We start from the raw sequence: 21,513 nt of genomic DNA on the forward strand, positions 1-21,513 counted from the left end.
GGAAAAGACAGAGGAAGGTAAGCATAGGCTGCTGGAACATAGGTTCCCTTCCTGCACTCTACTCAAGACAGAGCTTAGCAAGACATGGCTCTGAGGATCCACATAGCCCCCATCCTTGTTCTGGGGCTCGAGCTGGTGTCAGTGGAGGTCAACCCTATGGGGACCAACCCTGGCCCAATATGGCCCCTCAGACCTGTCCCAAAGCTAGGAAGGCAGGTCTAGGTGGGTGCTGCTGGCCCGGGGGACAACAAAGAAGGATGGACACTGGGCCCTCAGGACTGGGAGCTCTGATTTCTGCACTGAGAAGCATGGGGCTGAGGGCTAAGACTTACGGGCTTTCACTGGAGAAGGCTGGATACGGCGCCTGGGAGAAACTGCCCCACCATGGACAGTGCAGCAGGGCATTCTGAAACATAGCAAGGGAGGAGTCAGGGACAAGTGTGTGGGAGGCCAGTAGGGAGGGTATAAAGGACTTCATAACGTCGTGTGATGGCTCTGTAATCAACTGGGGCTTCACTCTGGGCCACTTGGGAGTTACTTAACTACCTGGTGCCTAAGTTTCGCTTTCTACAAGATATAACCCCAGGAGGACTCAAATTCCTGGAGCTTCCCACATGCCAGGCTCAGGGCCTAGGGACCCTGTTTGGAGGCTCCCCTAATCTAGATGGTAGAGGAGGGGCTGGGGTATAGCATTATGGCAAACACCTGCTAGCATGCAGGAGGTTCCATTCCCCCTCAAAAAAAAAAAGGGAAGTGAAGCTATTTGCAAAGAACTTTGTGTTGTAAGCGATTCCTGTGTCCTCCTGGGGGGTGGGCCATGGATTCATTTCCCTGCAGAAAAGGCAGACCTCAGTAGGCTCCTGCTCCAGAGCCAGTCCCAATAAGACTCTAGTTTCCCCTCTGTATAGCATCTTCACAATAAAAAAGAAAGAAAAAAGACTCTAGTTTCTCTGCACTAGCCACTAGGGAAGCCCCCATGGTCATAAGGAGAAGTCAGGCTGATTACCAGGTGAGGGGGCTGCTTACTGTCCTCCTCAGGATCTCTCTGGACACAACTCTAGGGCTCATCCACTTCTACCCTCTCTGACTTGCATTACTGGGAAGCTGGCCACGCTCCAAGACCCACATCTTCCATGCCCTCTTCAAGAAGTGTTGGTACACCCAGGTACCAGTGGCTCATGCCTATAATTCTAGCTACTCTAGTGACTGAGATCTGGGGATTGAGATTCAAAGCCAGCCTGGGCAGAAAAGTCCATGAGACACTTATTTCCAATTAGCATAAATAAAGCCAGAAGTGGAGCTATGGGTCACATGACTGAATGCCAGCCTTGAGCAAAGAGCCACGCCTGAGTGGGAAGCACCGAGTTCAAGCCCCAACACTGGCACAAACATAGATAAATAAATAAATAACATTTCCCTTGGGATTCTTCACTAGCAGTCAGAGAGGTGGCACGTGTGATTAGTACAGAAATGGGCACCTAATCCTCAGCCAGACAATCAGATCCTACCTGTAACATGTCTATTGGATTCAGAGGGGCTGCTCTCTCTTGTGAAACAAAAAGGGCAGCTTAAGAGCTATATGATATGGCCTGTGGGGTGACATCCCAGACTCTGCCACAGCTCAATCTAAGACAGTGCTAGGAAGCCTTCCCTCCATGCTCAGGGTACCCAGTGGAGGCACAGGACCAAGTTAGGGTTCCACCAGGACTTTTTACCCCAGGGACCAACATTCATATGCCAGTCCAGACTCCAGTTTCTGAGTCCTTAGGGCAGTTAGGATCCTCATGCCTGCCTAGAAGGAGCCGCAGAAGCTTGGCTTCCCTGAAATGTCACCATAAAGGGGAGAGGGAAGTGGCACTTTTTTTTTTTTTTTGCCAGACCTGGGGCTTGAACTCAGGGCCTGGACACTGTCGCTGAGCTTCTTTTGTTCAAGGTTAGCACTCTACTACTTGTGCCACAGTGCCACTTCTGGCTTCTTCTGTTTATGTGGTACTGAGGAATTGAACTCAGGGCTTCATGCATGCTAGGCAAGCACTCTACCACTAAGCCACATTCCCAGCCCAAGCAGTGGCACATTCTGCAATCATTCTGTATCCATCCTCTGTACACTCTCCAGCCATGGTTCTGACCCAACCCATGAATCCTATTTTGGAAACACACTCTTAAAATATAGCCGCACTATATATAGCAGCGGAAATTGGACTCTCCCCAAAGGCCCAATAACAGGGAAGTAATTAGGCAGATTATAGCTGTGCAGATGAGGGATCAGAGGAAGAATGGGGGAGACATAGAAAAGTATGGGCAGGGCACATGGTGGGAGAAGGAGTGACAGAGAACTAGATCCTTGTCCCTACCTCAACCCCAGCTATGGGCACTGAACATCAGTTAGGGTTCCCCAGTTGCAAGTGACTCCTATCATATCTCATATCTAGGTTTTTGCTCCCAATACTTGCAAATTATGGGGCCCCTTTTGTTATTTGTTTATTGTGTGTCAGTCCTAGGGTTTGAACTCAGGGCCTGGGTGTTGTTCCTGAGCATTTTTGCTCAAGGCTAGTTTTGGTGGTTAATTGGAAATAAGAGTTTCATAGGCTTTCCTACCTGGGCTGGCTCGGAACCATAATCCTCAGCTCTCAGCATCCTGAGTAGCTAGGATACTGGTGCCCAGCTCTCCATTTTTTGACTGGTGTGTGTGTGTGTGTGTGTGTGCGTGCGTGTGTGTGTGTGTGTGTGTGACCTCAGGGTCTGAGTATTGTCTCAGCTTTTTTACTCAAGGCTAAGCCACAGATCCACTTCTGGCTTTTTGTTGGTTAACTGGACATAAGTGTCTCAGGAACTTCCCAGCTTAGACTGGCTTAGAACCATAATCCTCAGCCTCCTGTGCAGCTAGGTTTATAGATATGAACCACTGGTGCCCATTGTGGGATTCCCTTTAAGCAACTTCCTATTCTATATGCTACTACCTGGGCAAAACATGAGTTCATCCTTTCCAAGGGGATTACTATGTCCCTACTACGGCCACCCTGAGTTCTATAGGATCCCAGTAGCTATTTCCAAGCTCTGTGGAAACCTAGACTTGTTCTTGCTTTTCTTCCCACCCAGCCTTTTCTTACTCATCCTGGATGGACAGACAACAATCAAGGCCCATCGCAGCAGGAGGAGACAAAGAGGGGGAAGGGTGGCCAGGAATGCACCTAGGAGCAAATCCTGACCATCTCCAGTCAGAGGGGACTGCAGGGGTGCTGGCCTCTAAGCAGTCTCACAGTCTTCATTGTCACACACCCTACTTACTCTCCTCATGATCTCTGGCAAGTCTTTGTCAAGTCATGTAGTTTACTTTCTTTCCCACTATGGCAAGAGCCTGATTTGTGCATGTGTGTGTGTGTGTGTGTGTGTGTGTGTGTGTGTGCGCGCGCGGCCCCCCCCCCGACCTCCTCCCCCCTTTGTACAGGTCCTAGGGCTTGAACTCAGGCCCTAGGTGCTATCCTTAAGCTTTTTTGCTAAAGACTCTACCATTTGAGCCACCTGTGGCTTTTTAGAACTTAAGTTGAGATAAGAGTCTCACAGACTTTCCTGCCTGGGCTGGATCTTGATCTCTCCTGAGTAGCTAGGATTATAGACATAAATTACCAGTGCCCAGCTACTTAAGACATTTTATTCACAGTCAAAATTGGAATGATGTCCTTCAGTAGATGACAAGGACAAGATCTCCTTCAGCAGGTGACTGATAAATGGACTGGTACTAGTAGCTAACACCTGTCATTCTGGCTACTTAGGAGGATCTCAGTTCGATGCCAGCCCAGGGAAGAAAAGTTCCAACCCATAGCTGAGTGTGTGGCACACTCCTGTCATCCCATGTTATGTAGGAAGCTGAGATAGGGAGGATTGTGGTACCAGGTCAGCCTGGACAGAGAAGTGTGTGTGAGAGATTTCATTTCGATAGAGAGAAGCTTGATGCAGTGGTACACATCTGTCATTCCAGCAACAATAAGATATAAAAGTTCTGGAGTTTGGCTGGGAATGTGGCTTAGTGGTAGAGTACTTGCCTTGCATGCATGAAACCCTGGGTTCAATTCCTGAGCACCAAATAATCAGAAAGAGCCAGAAACGGTGCTGTGGCACAAATGGTACAGTGCTAGCCTTGAGCAAAAGAGCTCAGGGACTGTCCCCAGGCCTTGAGTTCAAGGCCCAGGACTGGCAAAAAAAAATAAAAATAAATAAAAAATAAAGATAAAAGTATTGCCAGGCACTGGTGGCTCAGCCTGTAATCCTAACTGCTCAGGAGGCTGAGATCTGAGGATCATGGTTCAAAGCCAGCCTAGGCTGGGAAGGTGGCTCAGTGCTAGAGCACTCTCCTCGTATGCATGAGGCCCTGGGTTCGATTCCTCAGCACCACATAAGCAGAAGGAAAAAAAAGTATCGCATGTTTTTGGGCTGGGAAGGTGGCTCAGTGGTAGTGCACTTGCCTTGCATGCATGAGGCCCTGGGTTCAATTCCTCAGCACCACATAAGCAAAAAGAAAAAAGCCAGAAGTGGCGCTGTGGCTCAAGTGGTAGAGCTAGCCTTGAGCTGAAGAGCTGAGGGACAGTGCCCAGGCCCAGAGTTCAGGACCCACGACCAGACCCCCCCCCAAAAAAAAAAAAAAAAAAAGCCGGCCCAGGCAAGAAAGTTCGTGAGGCCTGAACTCTGGGCCTGGGCACTGTCCCTCAACTCTTTAGCTCAAGGCTAGCACTCTACCATTTGAGCTATAGTGCCACTTCCAGTTTTTTCTGCTTATGTGGTGCTGAGGAATCGAACCCAGGGCCTCATGCATGCAAGGCAAGCATTCTACCACTGAGCACCTTCCAGCTCCACCATGAGACTCTTTATCTCCAATAAACCACCAGAAAGCTGGAAGTGGCGCTGTGGCTCAAGTGGTAGAGTGCTTGCCTTGAGCTGAAGAGCTGAGAGACAGTGCCCAGGCCCAGAGTGCAAGCCCCACGACCTACCAAAAAAAAGAAACGAGGCTGGAGGCATTGCTCAGCAATGCTAGCAGGCATGAAGCCCTGAGTTCAAACTCTACCACACACACACAAAAAGGAAAAAGCAAAAGCACATTACATTACTAAGTTTAAGACGCTAAGCCGGGGGCTGGGAAGGTGGCTCAGTGGTAGAGCGCTTGCCTTGCATGCAAGAGGCTCTGGGTTCAATTCCGCAGCACCACATAAGCAGAAAAAGCCAGAAGTGGCGCTGTGGCTCAAGTGGTAGAGCGTTAGCCTTAAGCTGAAGAGCTGAGGGACAGCGCCCAGGCCCAGAGTTCAGGCCCACAAATGGAAAAAAAAAAGAAAAAAAGAGGGGGGGGGCTGGGAAGTTGGCTCAGTGGTAGAGCGCTTGCCTTGCATGCATGAGGCCCTGGATTCGATTCCTCAGCACCACATAAGCAAAAAGAAAAAAGCCGGAAGTGATGCTGTGGCTCAAGTGGTAGGGCACTAGCCTTGAACTGAAGAGCTGAGGGACAGCGCTCAGGCCCAGAGTTCAGGCCCCACAACCGGACCAAAAAAAAAAAAGAAGCTAAGCTGGGCACCAGTGGCTCACGCCTGTAATCCTAGCTACTCAGGAGGCTGAGATCTGAGGATCATGGTTCAAAGCCAGCCCGGGCAGGAAACTCTATGAGACTCTTATCTCCAATAAACCACTAGAAAACCGGAAGTGGCTCTGTGGCTTAAGTGGTAGAGTGCTAGTCTTGAGTTGAAGAGCTGAGGGATAGCGCCCAAGCCCAGAGTTCAAGTCCTATGACCGACAAAAAAAAGAAGGCAATGTGAAAAGATAACAATGCTGTATGATTCCAACAATGATATTTTGAAAAAGGCAAAGTTATAGATTTGAATAAGATTGTTGTGGGAGGAGAATCAATGAGTGGAGCACAGAGGACTTTTGGAGCACTGACACTATTCTGTGGGGTGTTCTAATGGAGGACATATTTATCAAATCCATAAAATGTTCAGCATAGAGAGTGAGTTTTCAAGTTAACTTTGGACTTGAGCTAAGGATAATGTATCTGTATCTGCTTTGGCCCATTAATTGTAACAGCTTCCCATGCAAATGCAGGCTGTTAGTAAAGGGACAGAGAGGGCATAAGAATATGGGAAATTAGCTCCCAGTGGTTTCCTATAAACCAAAACTGATGATGAAATAGTATATTACATAGTCAGTGCACACTTGTAATCCTAGCACTCAGGAGGTTGAAGCAGAAGGTACACATTCTAGGCCAGCCTGAGCTGCAACTGTCTTTAAAAAAAAAAACAAAAAAAAGAGGCTAGGACTGGGAATGTGGCTTAGTGGTAGAGTGCTTGCCTAGCATGCATGAAGCCCTGGGTTCAATTCCTCAGTACCACATAAATAGAAAAAGACAGAAGTGGCACTGTGGCTCAAGTGGTAGAGCGCTAGCCTTGAGCAAAAGAAGCTCAGGGACAGCGCCTAGGCCCTGAGTTCAAGCCCCAGGGCCAAGATTAAAAAAAAAAAAAAAAGGAAAAAGAAAAGAAAGCTCTTAGAGGAGGTCCTCACTTCAGTGAGACCTGGAAGGGACGGCCTAGGCAGAGCTTCAGCAGTGCCTTTCCCAGATGGCTAGCAACTTCTGCAAAAACAAAAAACAAAAACAAAAATAACAAAATCTTTATGGCTGAAAGCCCATGATGGCACTGTTTGCTCAGCTGAAGGTGAATCCCCAGAGGATTCTTTTCTGTAGGAAGAATCTCACTCAGAGATGAGTCCTTCTCCAGGGCTCCAGGAGAGCTGGCAGAGGCAGAACTCTGAACTGAAAAGGTCAGGGTCAAGGTCAAATTCTGAAGGGCAATAGCCAGAATTCACTTGAGAGTGGCTCTGAGTCCTGCTTTGTGGCCTCAGGGATGATGGCCTGCACTCACCTGCAGCGGGATGCTGCCCGCTGGCGGGAGTTCATGCTGAGGACACTCCCCATCCATGGCAGGTCCCACTGCGAGCATCGGGTGGCAGGTGGGGGCTCCACAACCTGAGGCCACAGGGACAGCTATCTGGGTTTCTCCTTGTGTGTCAGTGGTGGCGGCATCATGTCCTGTGAAAGGGAGATGTGGATATGCTGAGGTGGTCTTAACATTGATCACCTGGCCTCCTTTGCCTTCTAGAGTAGCCAGAGGTGGAAAACCCAGAGGGCTCCCTCCTTCCCCACATGCCTCCAGCCCACTCTGGCCATCCCAGCTGTGGAAGCACTTTCCCAGGTCCTGACCACACCTGTTAACAATTAACTTGGGCAACAGGGCTGTAGCCACCACCCTTAGAGAAGCTGCTCATAATGGGAGTCAGCAGTCAGGCTGGCCCTTGTAACCACTAGTCTAAGGCTGCACAGTTCACCCCAACACCTTTTGGGTTGGGTGTCCACCAGTCGCCTAGGCCCTAGCCCTGTTCCTCGGCAGCTTCACAAAGCTGTCAGTGCTCGTGTCTCCCAGGAGTGGTCAGGGGTCAACTTGAACCAGGAAGAATCTCAGTATGGTTTGGGGGATTAGGAACATACTAATGACCCTCCCCCCCCAGGATTTTCCTGGCTTGGAGGGCAAGCAGACACAGCTCCCACCACTATCAGATGTTCAAGGGCAACTCTGACCTGCCCTGGGGGGCTCTGGTACTGCCCAGGAACCCAAACTAGCCTGTGGGGTGCAGTGGGAGGGCTCAGAACTTGGGCAGACAGCCCAGAATTTTAATCACCAAGGGAGGCAGGAAGGGGAGGTGGCCACCGCTCCCGGCCAAGCCCTGGAGTGCAGAAATCCTCGGGACTTCCAGTAATCGGCAGCTAGCCACATGCACGCACACACGCAGCAGCTTGTGCAATCCCAAGGGTGGGGGAGGGTGCTGCCTTGTCCCTGAGCCTCCAGGGACAGTGGGCAGGAGGGAAAGGAGTCAGCAATGGTCAGAGGTACCCCCACAGACAGATCAGGCCATCAGGAAGAGCAGGGGCTTACTTGCCCCAGGTGGTCCTGCCCTGTGCTTGCCCCTGTTGTACAGCTATTGCTTCCTGCTGTTGTGCCCTGGCTACCTCTTCCCTTGGAGACCAAGACTAATTACAATCTGGCCAGAGCTGGGTGGCAGGCCATTTCCCTCCAAGAATGTACAGATTGTTTGTAATATGGGGACTTCATGGGTTTTCATAAAGATCTTGGGGTGAGGCAGGCCAGGTCTGGTCTCTTCTTCTATACTGGCAGATACTCTCAGCCAACTTAGTGGCACGTGAGCTCCCCTGGCCTTAGTTGACTCATCTGGGAAGGGACTGTTTGGGGGCTGAATGGACCGGGCATGCCAGCGTCTCAGTGGCTGCCAAAAGTGACCCTGCTTCTAAGTCTCTAGCACATGGCCCATACTGGGTCTCTCCAAAAAGCTCATGGCACCTGGACAAGTCAGTATCTGTTAGTAAGGGGCAGGATCCATCCCCATTCACTCAGGGGATAGCCCTTCAGAAGAAATTGGCCTCAAAACCAGTGCTCTCCCCACCCCATCCACAGACTTCCTGCCAGCCATTCTTATACCCTGGGTTGTATGTTAGGCCTGAGGCCACAATATTAGGTTGCTGGCTTTGAAAATAAATTCCACTGGAGAGGGGCACATAGTAGTCTACAAGAGAGCCCAGGGCTAGAATCAAGAAATCTAATAACAGATGCTGGAGGAGATGTAGCCAAAAGGGAATCTTACTGCATTGTTGGTAGGAGTGTAAACTTGTTCAGCCACTTTGGAAAGCAGTATGGAGGTTCCTCAAAAGACTCCACATAAAGCTTCCCTATGATCCAGCAATCCCACTTTTGGGCATTTACCCAAACGATCACAAACAAGGCTATACTAGAGCTACCAGCACAACTAGGTTTATCACAGCATTATTTACCATAGCTAAGATATGGAACCAACCCAGATGCCCCTCAGTAGAAGAATGGATCAAGAAAATGTGGCATATTATACAATGGAATTGTATGCCTCCATCAGAAAGAATGACATCACCCCATTTGTTAGGAAATGGAAGTAAGCCAGGCCCAAAGGTACATAGGTCCCATGGTTTCCCTCATTTGCAATAACTAGTATATGTCTGGGACAAGCAGAAAAGGTCAAAAGCTATGTACATATGACTATATAAGATGATGGTAAGTGAAATGAACCCCAAGATAGGGACACAAGTTGTTTTTTCTTTCTTGTTATTATTTTTAATGTATTTAATATGTACTATGTAATTTTTTTTGTTTCTCTTGTATGTTCTTCCCCCACAGTATAACCCCTGTGGTCACTGTATTTGATGTTGGTGCCCTACATCCTGTATATACATTTTTCTAATTTGGGGAGGGGAAGGGAAATAACAAAATGCTGAAATAAGGATACAGGTTGACCCATTGTAACAATGAGATGTACAAGACACTATGTTGAAAACAAACTTTACAGCTTGAGGGGGGAGGGGAGAGTTGGGGAGGTAGGGAGGAAAGAGATGGTAGGGGAAAAACAAAAGAGGAGGTAACAATGCTTGATAGGAAATGTACTTATTACCTTGCTCATGTAACTGTAACCCCTCTGTACAGTATGTTTACAAAAAAAAAACATTAAAAAAGAAAAAAAAAGAAAAAAGAGTCCAGGGTGGTCCTCAGGGATACTATTACCACGGGACCCTCCAGTAGCAGTCTGAGCCTCACTTGTCCGTGTGCCCAGGCAGATCTTCCTTCCTGTGGCCTCTGAGCCTGCCCTACCCCCAGTCAAAAGGCCCCTGTGGATGTCCTGAATAGCAGCTCCACAAGGTTTAGGTCTTACACTGTCAGCCAACATCAGGTTTAAGAGCCCTTGACCTGTAGGAAGGCTTCCGACACAGCAGGAGAGAAGCTATGATGGAAAGTATGTGACAAAACCAAGGTCCATGCCTTGGCACACCCAGCAAGCTTCATTCAGACCCATGACTGGAGGAGGACAAGGAGGGAAGCAACATGACCATGAGATAAGTAACCACTGGATCTTTGAGGGAGAAAAAAAAATTTTATAAAGCTAGGTGCCACACCTGTAATCTTAGATACTCAGGAGGCTGAGATTTGAAGATTGTGGTTCTAAGCCAGCCCAGACAGGAAAGTCCATGAGACTCTTATCTCCAATTAGTCAACAGAAAAGCCAGAAAATAGAGCTATGGTTCAAGGGGTAGGATGCTAGCCTTGCACACAAAAGCTAGGGGACAACAACCAGGCCCTAAGTTCAAGCCCAAGGATCAGCACATGCACACACACGCACACGTGCGCACACACACACCACCAACACCAACACACCACCACCAAGAACAACAACAACTAAGAAACGTTTGAGATGGGTACAGGTGGCTCATGCTCGTAATCTTAGCTATTCAGAAGGCTGAGATATAAGGATCCCAGTTTGAAGCTAGCCCAAGCAAACTAATCCAAGAGCCTCTTATTTCTAATTAACTATCAAAAAGTCAGGAATGGAGGTGTGGCTCCAACGGTAAAGTACCAGTATTAAGGGAAAAAGCTAAGGGACAGCATCTAGGCCCTGAATTCAAGCCTCAGTACCAGCTTTCCCTCTCACCCCACGACACACACACAAAGGAGATGGGAACAGGGCCCTAGTAAAATGCAGGTTGGGGGGTAAAATGACACAGCGCTTGGAAGTCAGTCTAACAACAGTTGATCCAAAATTTAAACCAAATATCCACGAGACCCAGCATTTCTACTCCCAGGCAGGCACCCGGGAGAGATGAAAACACACATTGATACAAAAACATCTCCATGGTGTCCACAGCAGCACATTTCACAACATCTACAGGTGGCAATAGTCCAAGTGCCAGAGACAAATGAGCGGATACACAGTATGCTTTGAGCATACACTGAAGCATCACACAGCCATGAACAGGACAAGGCTCTGACACATCACAACATGAAGGGATCGTGAGGATATCATGCTAGTGAGAGTACTAGACATATGAGGGTCCAAGTGTGTACCTCCATTGGCAGGAGCTATCTAGAACAGGAGAGCCCAGAAATATGGAATGGACTCATAGATGCCAGGAGCTGGGGAAGGGGACAAGGGGTGACATTGCCTGTTGCCATTATCCAAATCCTCTGTGGACTACGCTTACTAGGGGCAGAGACCACTACTAGGATAATCTCCTCCTGCCTCAGGTCCCACCTCAATAAGAGTCACCTTGTCCAGTGTCCCAACTTCCTTGACTCCCTGTTCCCCTCCCTCCATTCCCTCAGGACCCATGCCTCCTCTATTCCTCTAAGGGCTCCATTCCTCTGCCACTGACCCAAATCTCAAGCTCCTCTACCATCAAAAGGCAGCTCAGTCCTGTCCATATGTACCATGAATAACAAACCCAGGAAGTGCAACAGGTGAGAATCAAATATGTCACAGATGCCTCTGCCTGGCAGCCTTGGTCAGGGAGCCCCTGCTTTGGCCTTGTAGCTCTGCTGGCAGAATGGCCTGGTGAGAACATGCAGCCCTGTTCACAGCTGGTGTGTGTCATGCCAGGAGTGGGGGCTGGTTACAAGGCTCCCATGTAGGAGGCACTACATGCTGGATCTTGCCTACTTTGGAGGAATGAGTGTCCTTCTCCTAGAGTCAAGTTTTCCAAGTAAGCCATGGAAAAAAGGGAAAGGAAAATAGGATAAGTAGACTAAGTGGACAATGCCTGAGGGCCGCGGGGGAGTAGAATGCCAGAAGGGACCAGTGGCTGGTATCTCTTACCCCCTCCTTGAACCGATTTCAGCATGGGACTGGGTACCCACAGCAAGCCACAGGGTCTTACCCACTTAAACCACCATCAGCCCAGCCTCTCAAAGTTTATGAACTGGCTGCCCAGACCTGGCTGAGGCTCTTTGGAGATTTCATTAAGCAGAAGCCCACAGTGACTACAGCTATTGCTGTCCCTGAACTGGGGCAAGGTTGCTATCATCCAAAAACCTCAGCCACTGCCCATGTGGCCCAAGTGGTATCAGCACAGTCTCATCCAAGAAGGCTAAGAGAAAGCCGGGTGCTAGTAGCTCATGCCTATAATCGTAGCTACTCAGGAGACAGATCTGAGGGATCAAGGTTCAAAGCCAGCCTCGTCAGTAAAGTCTGTGAGACTCTTATCACCAATGAACTACCAAAAAGCCAAAAGTAGAGTTCTAGATCAAGTGGTAGAGCAACCTTAAGCAAAAGAAGTTCAGGAACAGCATTCAGGCCCTGAGTTCAAGCCCCAGGACCAACAAAAAGAAAAGAAAAAAAAAGCTAAGAGAGGGTGGCAGGATGACCTTGCTATTGCAAGACCCTGCATGCCTCCCTCCCTGGAGCAAGCCTGGCCCCTTGTGCAGGTGAAGACTGTGGCTGACAGATGGGAGATAATGGGGGCCATCTGTGCCCATACTGTCACACCATCCTCTCCCTGCACAGTGATGATATTATGCTATCTGATGAAGACACAGAATATCCTTGACAAAGCCCTGACCACAGAGCCTAAAGCCACACTCAGAAGCGTATAAGTCTCAGCCAGGCACTGCTGGCTCATGCTTGTAATCCTGCTTCTAAAGCCCCTCCTTTCTTTTGCTCTGTTATAGGATCTAAGGGCCTAAAAGAAGGAAATAGAAAACCAAAAGGGAGCCAGAGCTGGTGGTTCATGCCTGTATTCCTAGGTATTCGGGAGGCTGAAACCTGAGGATTGAGGTTTGAAGCCAGCCTGAGCAGGAAAATCTGTGAGATTCTTATTTCCAATTAACCACCAGAAAACTGGGAGTGGGAATGTGGCTCAAAGTGGTAGAGCACTAGCCTTGAGAAAAAGAGCTCAAGCCGGGCGCTGGTGGCTCACGCCTGTAATCCTAGCTACTCAGGAGGCTGAGATCTGAGGATCACGGTTCAAAGCCAGCCCGGGCAGGAGAGACTGTGAGACTCCTATCTCCAATAAATCACCAGAAAACCAGAAGTGGCGCTGTAGCTCAAGTGGTAGAGCGCTCACCTTGAGCTGAAGAGCTGAGGGACAGCGCCCAGGCCCGGAGTTCAAGCCTCACGGCCGACAAAAAAAGAGAAAAAGAGCTCAGAGTCAGGGACCAGGACCTGAGTTCAAGCCCACAACAGAAAGAAAAGAGAACAAAAGAAAAGAAAAGAAGGGCTGGGAAGATGGCTAAGTGGTAGAGTGCTTGCCCTGCATGTATGAAGCCCTAGGTTCAATTCCTCAGTACCACATAAACAGAAAATGCTGGAAATGGAGCTCTGGCTCAAGTGGTAGAATGCTAGCTTTGAGCAAAAGAAGCTCTGGGATAGTGCCCAGACTCTTGAGTTCAAGCTCCACAACTGACAAAAAAAGAAAAATGCTTGTTTCCAGTGAGCAGTTATAATCCGAATGACAGGTAGAAAGGTGTATGCACAGGCACCATCTGATCTTTAGGTATCGTTAGAGCACAGTGATCACCCCTGTGGTGGTGATCACTGTGGTCTCCCCAGTGAGAGTAACTGTGTCTCATATCCTGGGAGCTGGTGCCCACAGGAACACAGCAGGGGACATCCTGGGGGGTTGGAAATGGAGATTCTAGGAGATGGTGTGATTCCCCAGGGGCTTACCTTTTAGTCATGAGCACAACCCATTAGCCTCCACACCAAGCTCAAGATGGATGGCCATCTACCACCAGGCTCTTCAGCTTCCAAAGCTACTAGCAAGAAGCCCTGGGATGCCAGTACCCGGCAGAGAAGGAGGGGACTGGACGATTTCACAAGGCTCAGCCGATGTAGGGCAGAGAGCCCCTGTGGAATCCAGACATCTGGCAGGGCCCCAACTTGACTGGCCAGGACTGTCTATTGGGAAGGGCCATCTCTGTCCCATTCAGGCCTTAGGGACTTGACCCATGAATGCAGGGCCTGGGCTTGGGGAGCCTGGTCCTCTGCATAGCCAAGGGCTTTGGGGAAGCCTCAAGAGCTGCAGCTAATCTGGGGAGTTTGTCCCCACTGAAGGACTAATCAGGCAGGGATACAAACTGGAGAACTGTGAGGAAATATATCTGTTTCTACACGGAGATGACCCAACCTAGACAGTTTAGAATTAAGAGATGAACAAGGATAGGGGACTACAGCCTGCAGAATTGATGCCAACACCAACCTCCTGACATTGACCACAACATACTAGGCCCTGTCCCATACATTCCTCACTGCATGCTCCCACAGTTAGCCCAGAGGGGCCTCATCTGCTTTTCATTTATTTTTACTTTTTTTTTTTTTTTGTCAGTAGTGGGGCCTGAACTCCGGGCCTGCGTGCTATCCCTGAGCTCTTCAACTCAAGGCTAGTGCTCTACCACTTGAGCCACAGCACCACTTCCAGCTTTTTCTGTTTATATGGTGCTCAGGAATTGAACCCAGAGACTCATACATGCAAGGCAAGCACTCTATCACTGAGCCACCTTCTCAGCCCTTTATTTATTTTTGTGCCAGTCCTGGGGCTTGAATTCAGGGCCTAGGTGCTGTTCCTAAACTTTTTTTTTTTTTTTTTTGTCAATCATGGGCTTGAACTCTGGTCCTGGGTGCTGTCCCTCAGCTCTTCAACTCAAGGCGAGTGCTCTACCACTTGAGCCACATCACCACTTCAGATTTTCTGGTGATTTATTGGAGACAGTCTCATGGACTTTCCTGCCCAGGCTGGAACTGTGATCCTCAGATCTCAGCCTCCTGAATAGCTAGGATTACAGGCGTGAGCCACCAGCACCCAGCTCCCTGAAAATTTTTGCTGAAGGCTACCACTTTATTACTTGCTGGTAAACTGGAGCTCTTTAAGAGTCTCACAGACTTTCCTTCCCATACTGAGTAGCTAGAATTACAGACATAGGGCTGGGAAGGTGGCTTAGTGGTAGAGTGCTCATCTTGCATGCATGAGGCCCTGGGTTCAATTCCTCAGTACTACATAAGCAGAAAAAGCCAGAAGTGGCACTGTGGCTCAAGTGGTAGAGCACTAGCCTTGAGCTGAGGAGTTGAGGGACAGCGCCCTGGCCTAGAGTTCAGGCCCCATGAATGACCAAAAAAAAAAAAAAATTACACACATAATTCTACAAAGAATTCTGCTCTTTGAGATGGGGATAAGGTTTGCTAACATTTTTTTAATTCAGGCTAGCTTCAAACTGCGAACCTCCTATCTCATCCTTCCAAGTAGTTGAGGTTACAGGTGTTAGCCACCATGGCCAGCTTTCCTTTAAAAGCAAACAAAACAAAAACAACTATAATAAGGTCAGGTGCCTTAACAAAGCCCTAACCACAGAGCCTAAAGCCACACTCAGCTAGGAATTGGTAGCTCATGCCTGTAATCCTTCTTCTGAACCCTCCAAGTGTCTGAAGACCCTCCTTGTTTTTGCTCTGTTTTAGGATCTCTCCAGGGGCCTGGAAAGAGGAAAACAAAACTGAAAGGAGCCACATCTGTAATCCTACTAATAATGCACAGGACTGAGATTTGGAGATTGAGGTTCAAAGCCATCTCGAGCAGGGAAGTCCCTATGAGACTCTTATCTCCACTTAACCACTCAAAAACCAGAAGTGGAGCTGTGGCTCCAAGTGGTAGAGCACTAGCCTTGAGCAAAAGAGGTTAGAAATAGTACTGAGGCACTGAGTTCAAGCCCCAACAACTGACAAAAATATCTATTTAGTCAGACCTAAAAAAAACTGCAAAATATAAGGAAGAAAAGAGTGATCATCGATAAATTTTATTTCTTTTTTCGTGTGTGTGTGTGTGTGTGTGTGTGTGTGTGTGTGTCTCAGTCGTGGTGCCACTTCAGCTTTCTGGTGGTTTATTGGAGATAAGAGTCTCACGGACCTTTCTGCCCAGGCTGGCTTTGATCCTCAGATCTCAGCCTCCTAAGTAGCTAGGATTACCGGCATGAGCCACTGGTGCCTGACTTTCCTTTTTCTTTCTTTTTTGACTAAGAAGCTTCATGACCTATCTATGTAACTCCCTACCACTCCTTGAGGGGTCCCAGGGCAAAGATGCGGTACAGGCATTGGCCACCTGAGCCATTTCTACCTGTTCCCTAGACAGTGCCAATTAGGGCCAGCACTTCAGCCTGATCATGAACCACAGGTGTTTGTGTGTCTTTCAGCCTTTTTGCTGACAGAAGTTGTCAGGCAGAAACTACTGTCCTTGAGGACTGTAAATTTTCACCTCATGAAGGAGGCCAGGCTGCAAACCATGGGCATGTGTGTCTGCAGCCTGCCAAGCCTGTGCTGACCCCTATCCCCAGAGAGGTCTGAAAACCCCTGACCCTGTAAGGCCTCAGATCTGCATACATGGCCCAAGCACCAACTTCCTTTCTTGACCTCTCTGACTCCCCAAAGGCCCATCCTGGAAAAGGCCATGTTCTCAAGGAAGGAGACCTCCTGGCTTAGAAGCAGTATTCAGGGATCCTGGGCCTGTGCTGGGCCCCACATCACCAGGCCCAGGTCCAAGCCTCCCAAGGGAGGCTTGATACACATAGATCAGCTGCCCAGGACTGCTGCCAAGAGCCCAGGAGTGCTGCCTATAGGCACGTCCTCCCCAGGTCCCACTAGGCCTCTTCTGCTTCCAGTGGCTGCCCATCACAAATATTGCTGTTGGAACCTGTCTCCTTACCCCATCCCTCTTGTGCTCCTATGGCCTCATCTTTGCCCACTGTCCATACCAGCAAAGGGCACTGTGGCCTGGCTGTTAGCTCTGGCTCCACAGCAGGCACTTGACAGTGAGAACCCCATTTCTCATATCCCTTCTGGATACCCACAAGGAGGATATGGTAAAACCTTGCTTGCTCTTCCTCCACTTTCCCCCCCCCCCATCATGGGGCCTGAACTCTGGGCTTGAGTGCTGTCCCTCAGCTCTTCAGCTCAAGGCTAGTGCTCTACCACTTGAGACACAGTGCCACTTCCAGGTTTTTCTATTTATGTGGTGCTGAGGAATCGAACCCAGGGCCTCATACATGCAAGGCAAGCACTCTACCACTGAGCCACCTTCCCACCCTTCCTCCACTTTTTGTGTGTGCTCAGGTCCTAGGTGCTATCCCTGAGCTTTTGTGCTCAAGACTAGCACACTAATACTTGAGCCACACTTCCATTTCCAGCTTTTGGGTGTTTAATTGGAGATAAGAGTCTCATTAACTTTCCTGCCCAGGTTGGATTCAAACTATGATCCTCAGATTTCAGCCTCCTGAGTAGCTAGGATTATTGGCATCAGCACCCAGCTTTCTCCTCCATCTTGTAGATGAGGACTCTCTGATGCCCCAGTGTCAAATTGGAACAAGATTCTCATCTCCAATCCTGAAGCCCTACTGAAGATCCCTGCCCAGCCTGTCTTAAGGGGTCAAATTTCTTCAGCCCTAAAACCCATCTACCCATGAAATGAACTTGGCAAATAAACTAGGTATGGTCACTCTGACATGCAACCAACCCCAGAGCTCTCCAGAGCTGACTCAGCCTATCTGCCACACAGAGAAGCTAAGAGCTGATCTCCTGACCTGGAAAGGTCCACAGATCAATCATCTGGTGCACAAGTGGGCCAGCTACCCTGCCATGCTCAGTGTAAACACTAGCCACTGCCCACCTATATCTAGAACCCAAAAGCACCTGGCTGAACCTGAGATGTGGAAAAAACTGATTACATCCTGCCTGGGGATGCAGTCACTTGCATGGACATAGACAGTGCTGCTGGTCCCCAGTTGCCATGGTCAGCTGCGAGGGCTCACCAGGCCAAGGCAGGGGATTGAGGAAGGAAAGTAAAAATTTGAAATGTCAGTTTCCATGGCCAGGGGAGGTTCAGAGTGGGCAGAGAGGATCACTGAGATGGATGTTCTCTGAGGTTCATGTCCATTTGGTATCTTACTCACAATTGGAGCTTTCACACATGCAGTTGTTAAGATGAAATCTTATTGGGAAAAAGTAGGCCCGTAAGCCAATGACAGGGTTTTTTTGTTTGTTTGTTTTGTTTTTTTTGTACGGGTCCTGGAGCATGAACTTACAGCCTGGGTACTGTCCCTGAGCTTTTTTGATCAAGGCTAGCACTCTACCACTTGAGCCATAGCTCCACTTCCAGCTTTTTTGGTGCTTAATTGGAGGTAAGAGTCTCAAGGACTTTCCTGTCCAGGCTGGCTTTGAACCAGGCTCCTCAGATCTCAGCCTCCTAAGTAGCTAGGACTACAGACATGAGCCACCAGAGCCTGGCTAACTTGGGTTCTTACACAGGGGAAATTTAGAACACTTGGAAATTTTGCTTTTGGGGAATGGAAGCAGAGCCTGGGATGGTAATATGGCTATGATCCAGGGACATTTGGAGCCCCAAGAAGCTGGCAGAGCCAAAACAGTCTTTGCTTTCCTGTGGCCCTGTCCACCTGTGCTCAGATTCTGGGTTTAAAGCCTTGGAAAAAGGTGTTTATAGTTACTAAGAGTGGGGTGCTCTGAGACAGCAGCCTGTGGGGGTTGATGCTTCAACTTGAGCAGCCCTAATCCTTGGGTATCCAATGATACTCTAGGAGGAGAATGGCCCAGAGCTATGACCTTGGGTTTCCAGAGTCCCCTGGAGGCATCTTCAGATGCCTCCACAGTGGCTTGGATGCCAACACCAGGAAGAGGTCACCTTGCCTGATCCCCATGACTTCCCACATATATACACATGGGCTTGGGGAGCCTCAGGATTGTGCCTTGGGCCTTCAATTTCACAAGCAGGACAGGCAAGAGGGTCTGTCCACTCCGAATGAGGAAATAGTGGCCCATGGAGACGTACAGGAAGCCAAGAGTCCTGATTTTTGGGTTTCCAGTTCTGTCCTTGGTCTCATAGGGAAGCTTGGACCTGGCTCTGCTTCTGTGGTAAAGGGTGGCATGGCCTGCAGGACCTTACAGCCCATATGTTCCAATGGAGTCTCCATAGGAAAGGGGCAGAAGCAGCTAGATGCAGTGGCTCATGACTGTAATCGCAGCTACTTAGGTGGCAGAGATTGAGAGGATTATAGTTTAAGGCTAGCCTTAACAAAAAGTTATCAAGACTTCCTCTCAACAAGTAAGCTGAGGATAATAATGCTTGCCACCAGGCACTGGTGGCTCATGCCTGTAATCCTAGCTATTCAGAAGGCTGAGATCTGAGGATTGCAGTTCAAAGCCAGCCCGGGCAGGAAAGTCCGTGAGACTTTTTTTTTCTTTGTCAGTCGTAGGGCATAAACTCTGGGCCTGGGCACTGTTCCTCAGCTCTTTAGCTCATGGCTAGTGCTCTACCACTTGAGCCACAGCACCACTCCCAGCTTTTTCTGCTTAGATGGTGCTGAGGAATCAAACCCAGGGACTCATATGCATGCAAAGCAAAGCACTCTACCACTGAGCCACCTTCCCAGCCCCCATGAGGCTCTTATCTCCAATTAACCACCAGAAAACTTAAAGTGGTTCAGTGGTAGAGCGTTTGCCTTGAGCTGAAGAGCTGAGGGACAGTGCCCAGGCCCAGAGTTCAAGCCCCACAACCACCACCACCACCACCAAAAAACAACCAAAGCCAAAAAAGGCGGGGGGGGGGGAGGGGGAGAAATAGGACTTAAGTAATAAAGTACCTGCTTAGCTAGTACAAAAACCTGAATTCAAACCCCACTATGCCCTCCCACAAAAAAAAAAAAAAGTTGCATGGGCTGGTTTTGGGTGGTGAGCATCCCAGGAAACCATCTTCTCCAGTGCACTCATTCCCAGAAAAGCCTTGGGGAATAGCTGTCACCATAGCCCTTTCCTGGCGTTACCTGAGCAGAGACAGCATGGTGTCTCCACCCAGCACCCTGATTTCTAATGGAATTCCTCACCCATGCTTTCCAAGAGGTAGAGGAGTGCAAATGGGCAGCACTGGCCAGCAGAAGGGAAGAACCCAGAATAAGAGTCTGAACTACTGGGCTTCTCTTGCAAAATCTCTACTCCTGCTCCAATAGGAGGTATCCAATCCATGGATGGGGTGCTATCCAGGTGTCCCAGGAGGGGTGGGGTTGACTCAGCAGCCGTGAGGCAGGGAAAACACACTGCCCTGAAGCAAACCAGGGCACCTAGAAGCCTGGTAGACCTTCCAACACCTCAGCCTCTCAGAAACTAGCTGTGACAGAAGTCATGTGGAACTCATGCCTGTAACCCCCTAACTGACCCTGCTGTTGGGGAGTCCATGGACAGTGATTAGGCTGGAGCTACTTAGCTACTCTAAGGCCTAGCCTGGCACAATCACCACAAGGCTGAATGAAGGTACCAGAGAGGGTCTGTCTGTCATCGAGACCTGGCCTCAGGAACAAGAGCAGCTATCAAGAGGGACTGAAGTACATAGGGTACCTACATGCATCACAGTGGCTCTGGGGCCACTACTCCAAGAGAAATGAAGAACAGAGGCCCAGGTCACCTGCCAGGACCAAGCCCGATGGAGACTGCTTCCATGCTCAGCCTTATATAAAACTGGATATTGCCACCACAAAAATGAGAGCTGAAGCTAAATGCTAGTGGCTTTTACCTGTAATCCAAGCTACTCAGGAGTTTGAGATCTGAGGGTTGTGGTTCAAAGACAGCCCAGGCAGGAATCTCTATAGACTCTAACTACCAAAAGCCAGATTGGAGCTGTGGCTCAAGTGATAGTGTGCTAGCCTTTAGCAAAAAAAAAAAAAAAAAATCAAGACAGAACCCAGGCCCTAAGTTCAAGCCCCAGAATTGGCACACACACGCACGCACACACACACACACAGCACACACACATACACAGCACACACACATACACAGCACACACACACAATATCTACGACTGGAGGAGTGGCTCCAGGAGTAGAACATCAGCCTAGCCTAGGAAGCAAAAGGCCCTGAATTTAAACTTCAGTATCAACATCAATACTACCAAAAGGAGATGGGGGGGGAGGAGGTGGGGAGGGAGGGGAGATGGGAAGGGATGGGAAGGGGAAACAATACTTGATAAGAAAGGTACTCATTATCTTGCCCATGTAATTGTAACCCTCTATACGGTATTTTCACAATTAAAAAAAAACCACCAAAAAAAAAAAGCAATAGATAAATCAACCCTAAAATTCATATGGAAACAAAATCTGATAGGCAAAGGCAACCAATCTAAGCAAAAAGAGCAACTCTGGAGATATAATACCAGACTTCAAAACAAAACAAAAAGGGCTGGAGGTGTGACTTCAATAGTACAACACTAGCCATGAACAACAAGACAGCAAACATGAGGCCTTGAGTTAAAGCCCAGGTACATGCTGGGGGTGAAGGGAGAGCCATAAGTGCACAAGTGCCAAGGAGCTAAGGGTTGGGGGGTATGGCTCAAGCAAGTGACAGAGCACCTGCCTAGAAAGTGCAACCTCTGAGTTCCAACCTCAGTAATACAAAGAGAGTGGGAAGAAGATAAAGAAAGCCAAGAAAGAAGGAAAGCTGGGCTGGGAACGTAGCTCAGTGGTAGAGCGCTTGCCTTGCATGCATGAGGCCCTGGGTTCGATTCCTCAGCACCACATAAGCAAAAAGGAAAAAGCCAGAAGTGCTGCTGTGGCTCAAGTGGTAGAGCGCTAGCCT

The 21,513-nt window shown here is 49.0% G+C and overlaps 1 protein-coding gene across 4 annotated transcripts in view; it reads right to left on the reverse strand.

Annotated features, from left to right (window-relative positions):
- The window catches only part of Sbno2 (strawberry notch homolog 2 (Drosophila)), a 70,810-nt gene that overhangs the window by 39,654 nt on the left and 9,643 nt on the right, over positions 1 to 21,513 (reverse strand). For 3 of the 4 annotated variants that reach the window (XM_013022837.1, XM_013022836.1, XM_013022840.1), the window contains exons 2-3: positions 6,900 to 7,066; positions 333 to 406 (exon numbers count right to left, since the gene is read on the reverse strand). In XM_013022837.1, coding sequence (XP_012878291.1) covers positions 333 to 406; positions 6,900 to 6,977 — 152 coding nt within the window. In that variant the 5' untranslated portion in view covers positions 6,978 to 7,066. Of the gene's footprint in view, positions 1 to 332; positions 407 to 6,899; positions 7,067 to 21,513 lie in introns of those variants that run through there. The other variant, XM_013022838.1, reaches the window with a different exon arrangement.

The sequence above is a fragment of the Dipodomys ordii genome, unplaced genomic scaffold (genome assembly GCF_000151885.1).
Source record: "Dipodomys ordii isolate 6190 unplaced genomic scaffold, Dord_2.0 Scaffold64, whole genome shotgun sequence".
In the NCBI taxonomy this organism is placed as follows: Eukaryota; Metazoa; Chordata; class Mammalia; order Rodentia; family Heteromyidae; genus Dipodomys; species Dipodomys ordii.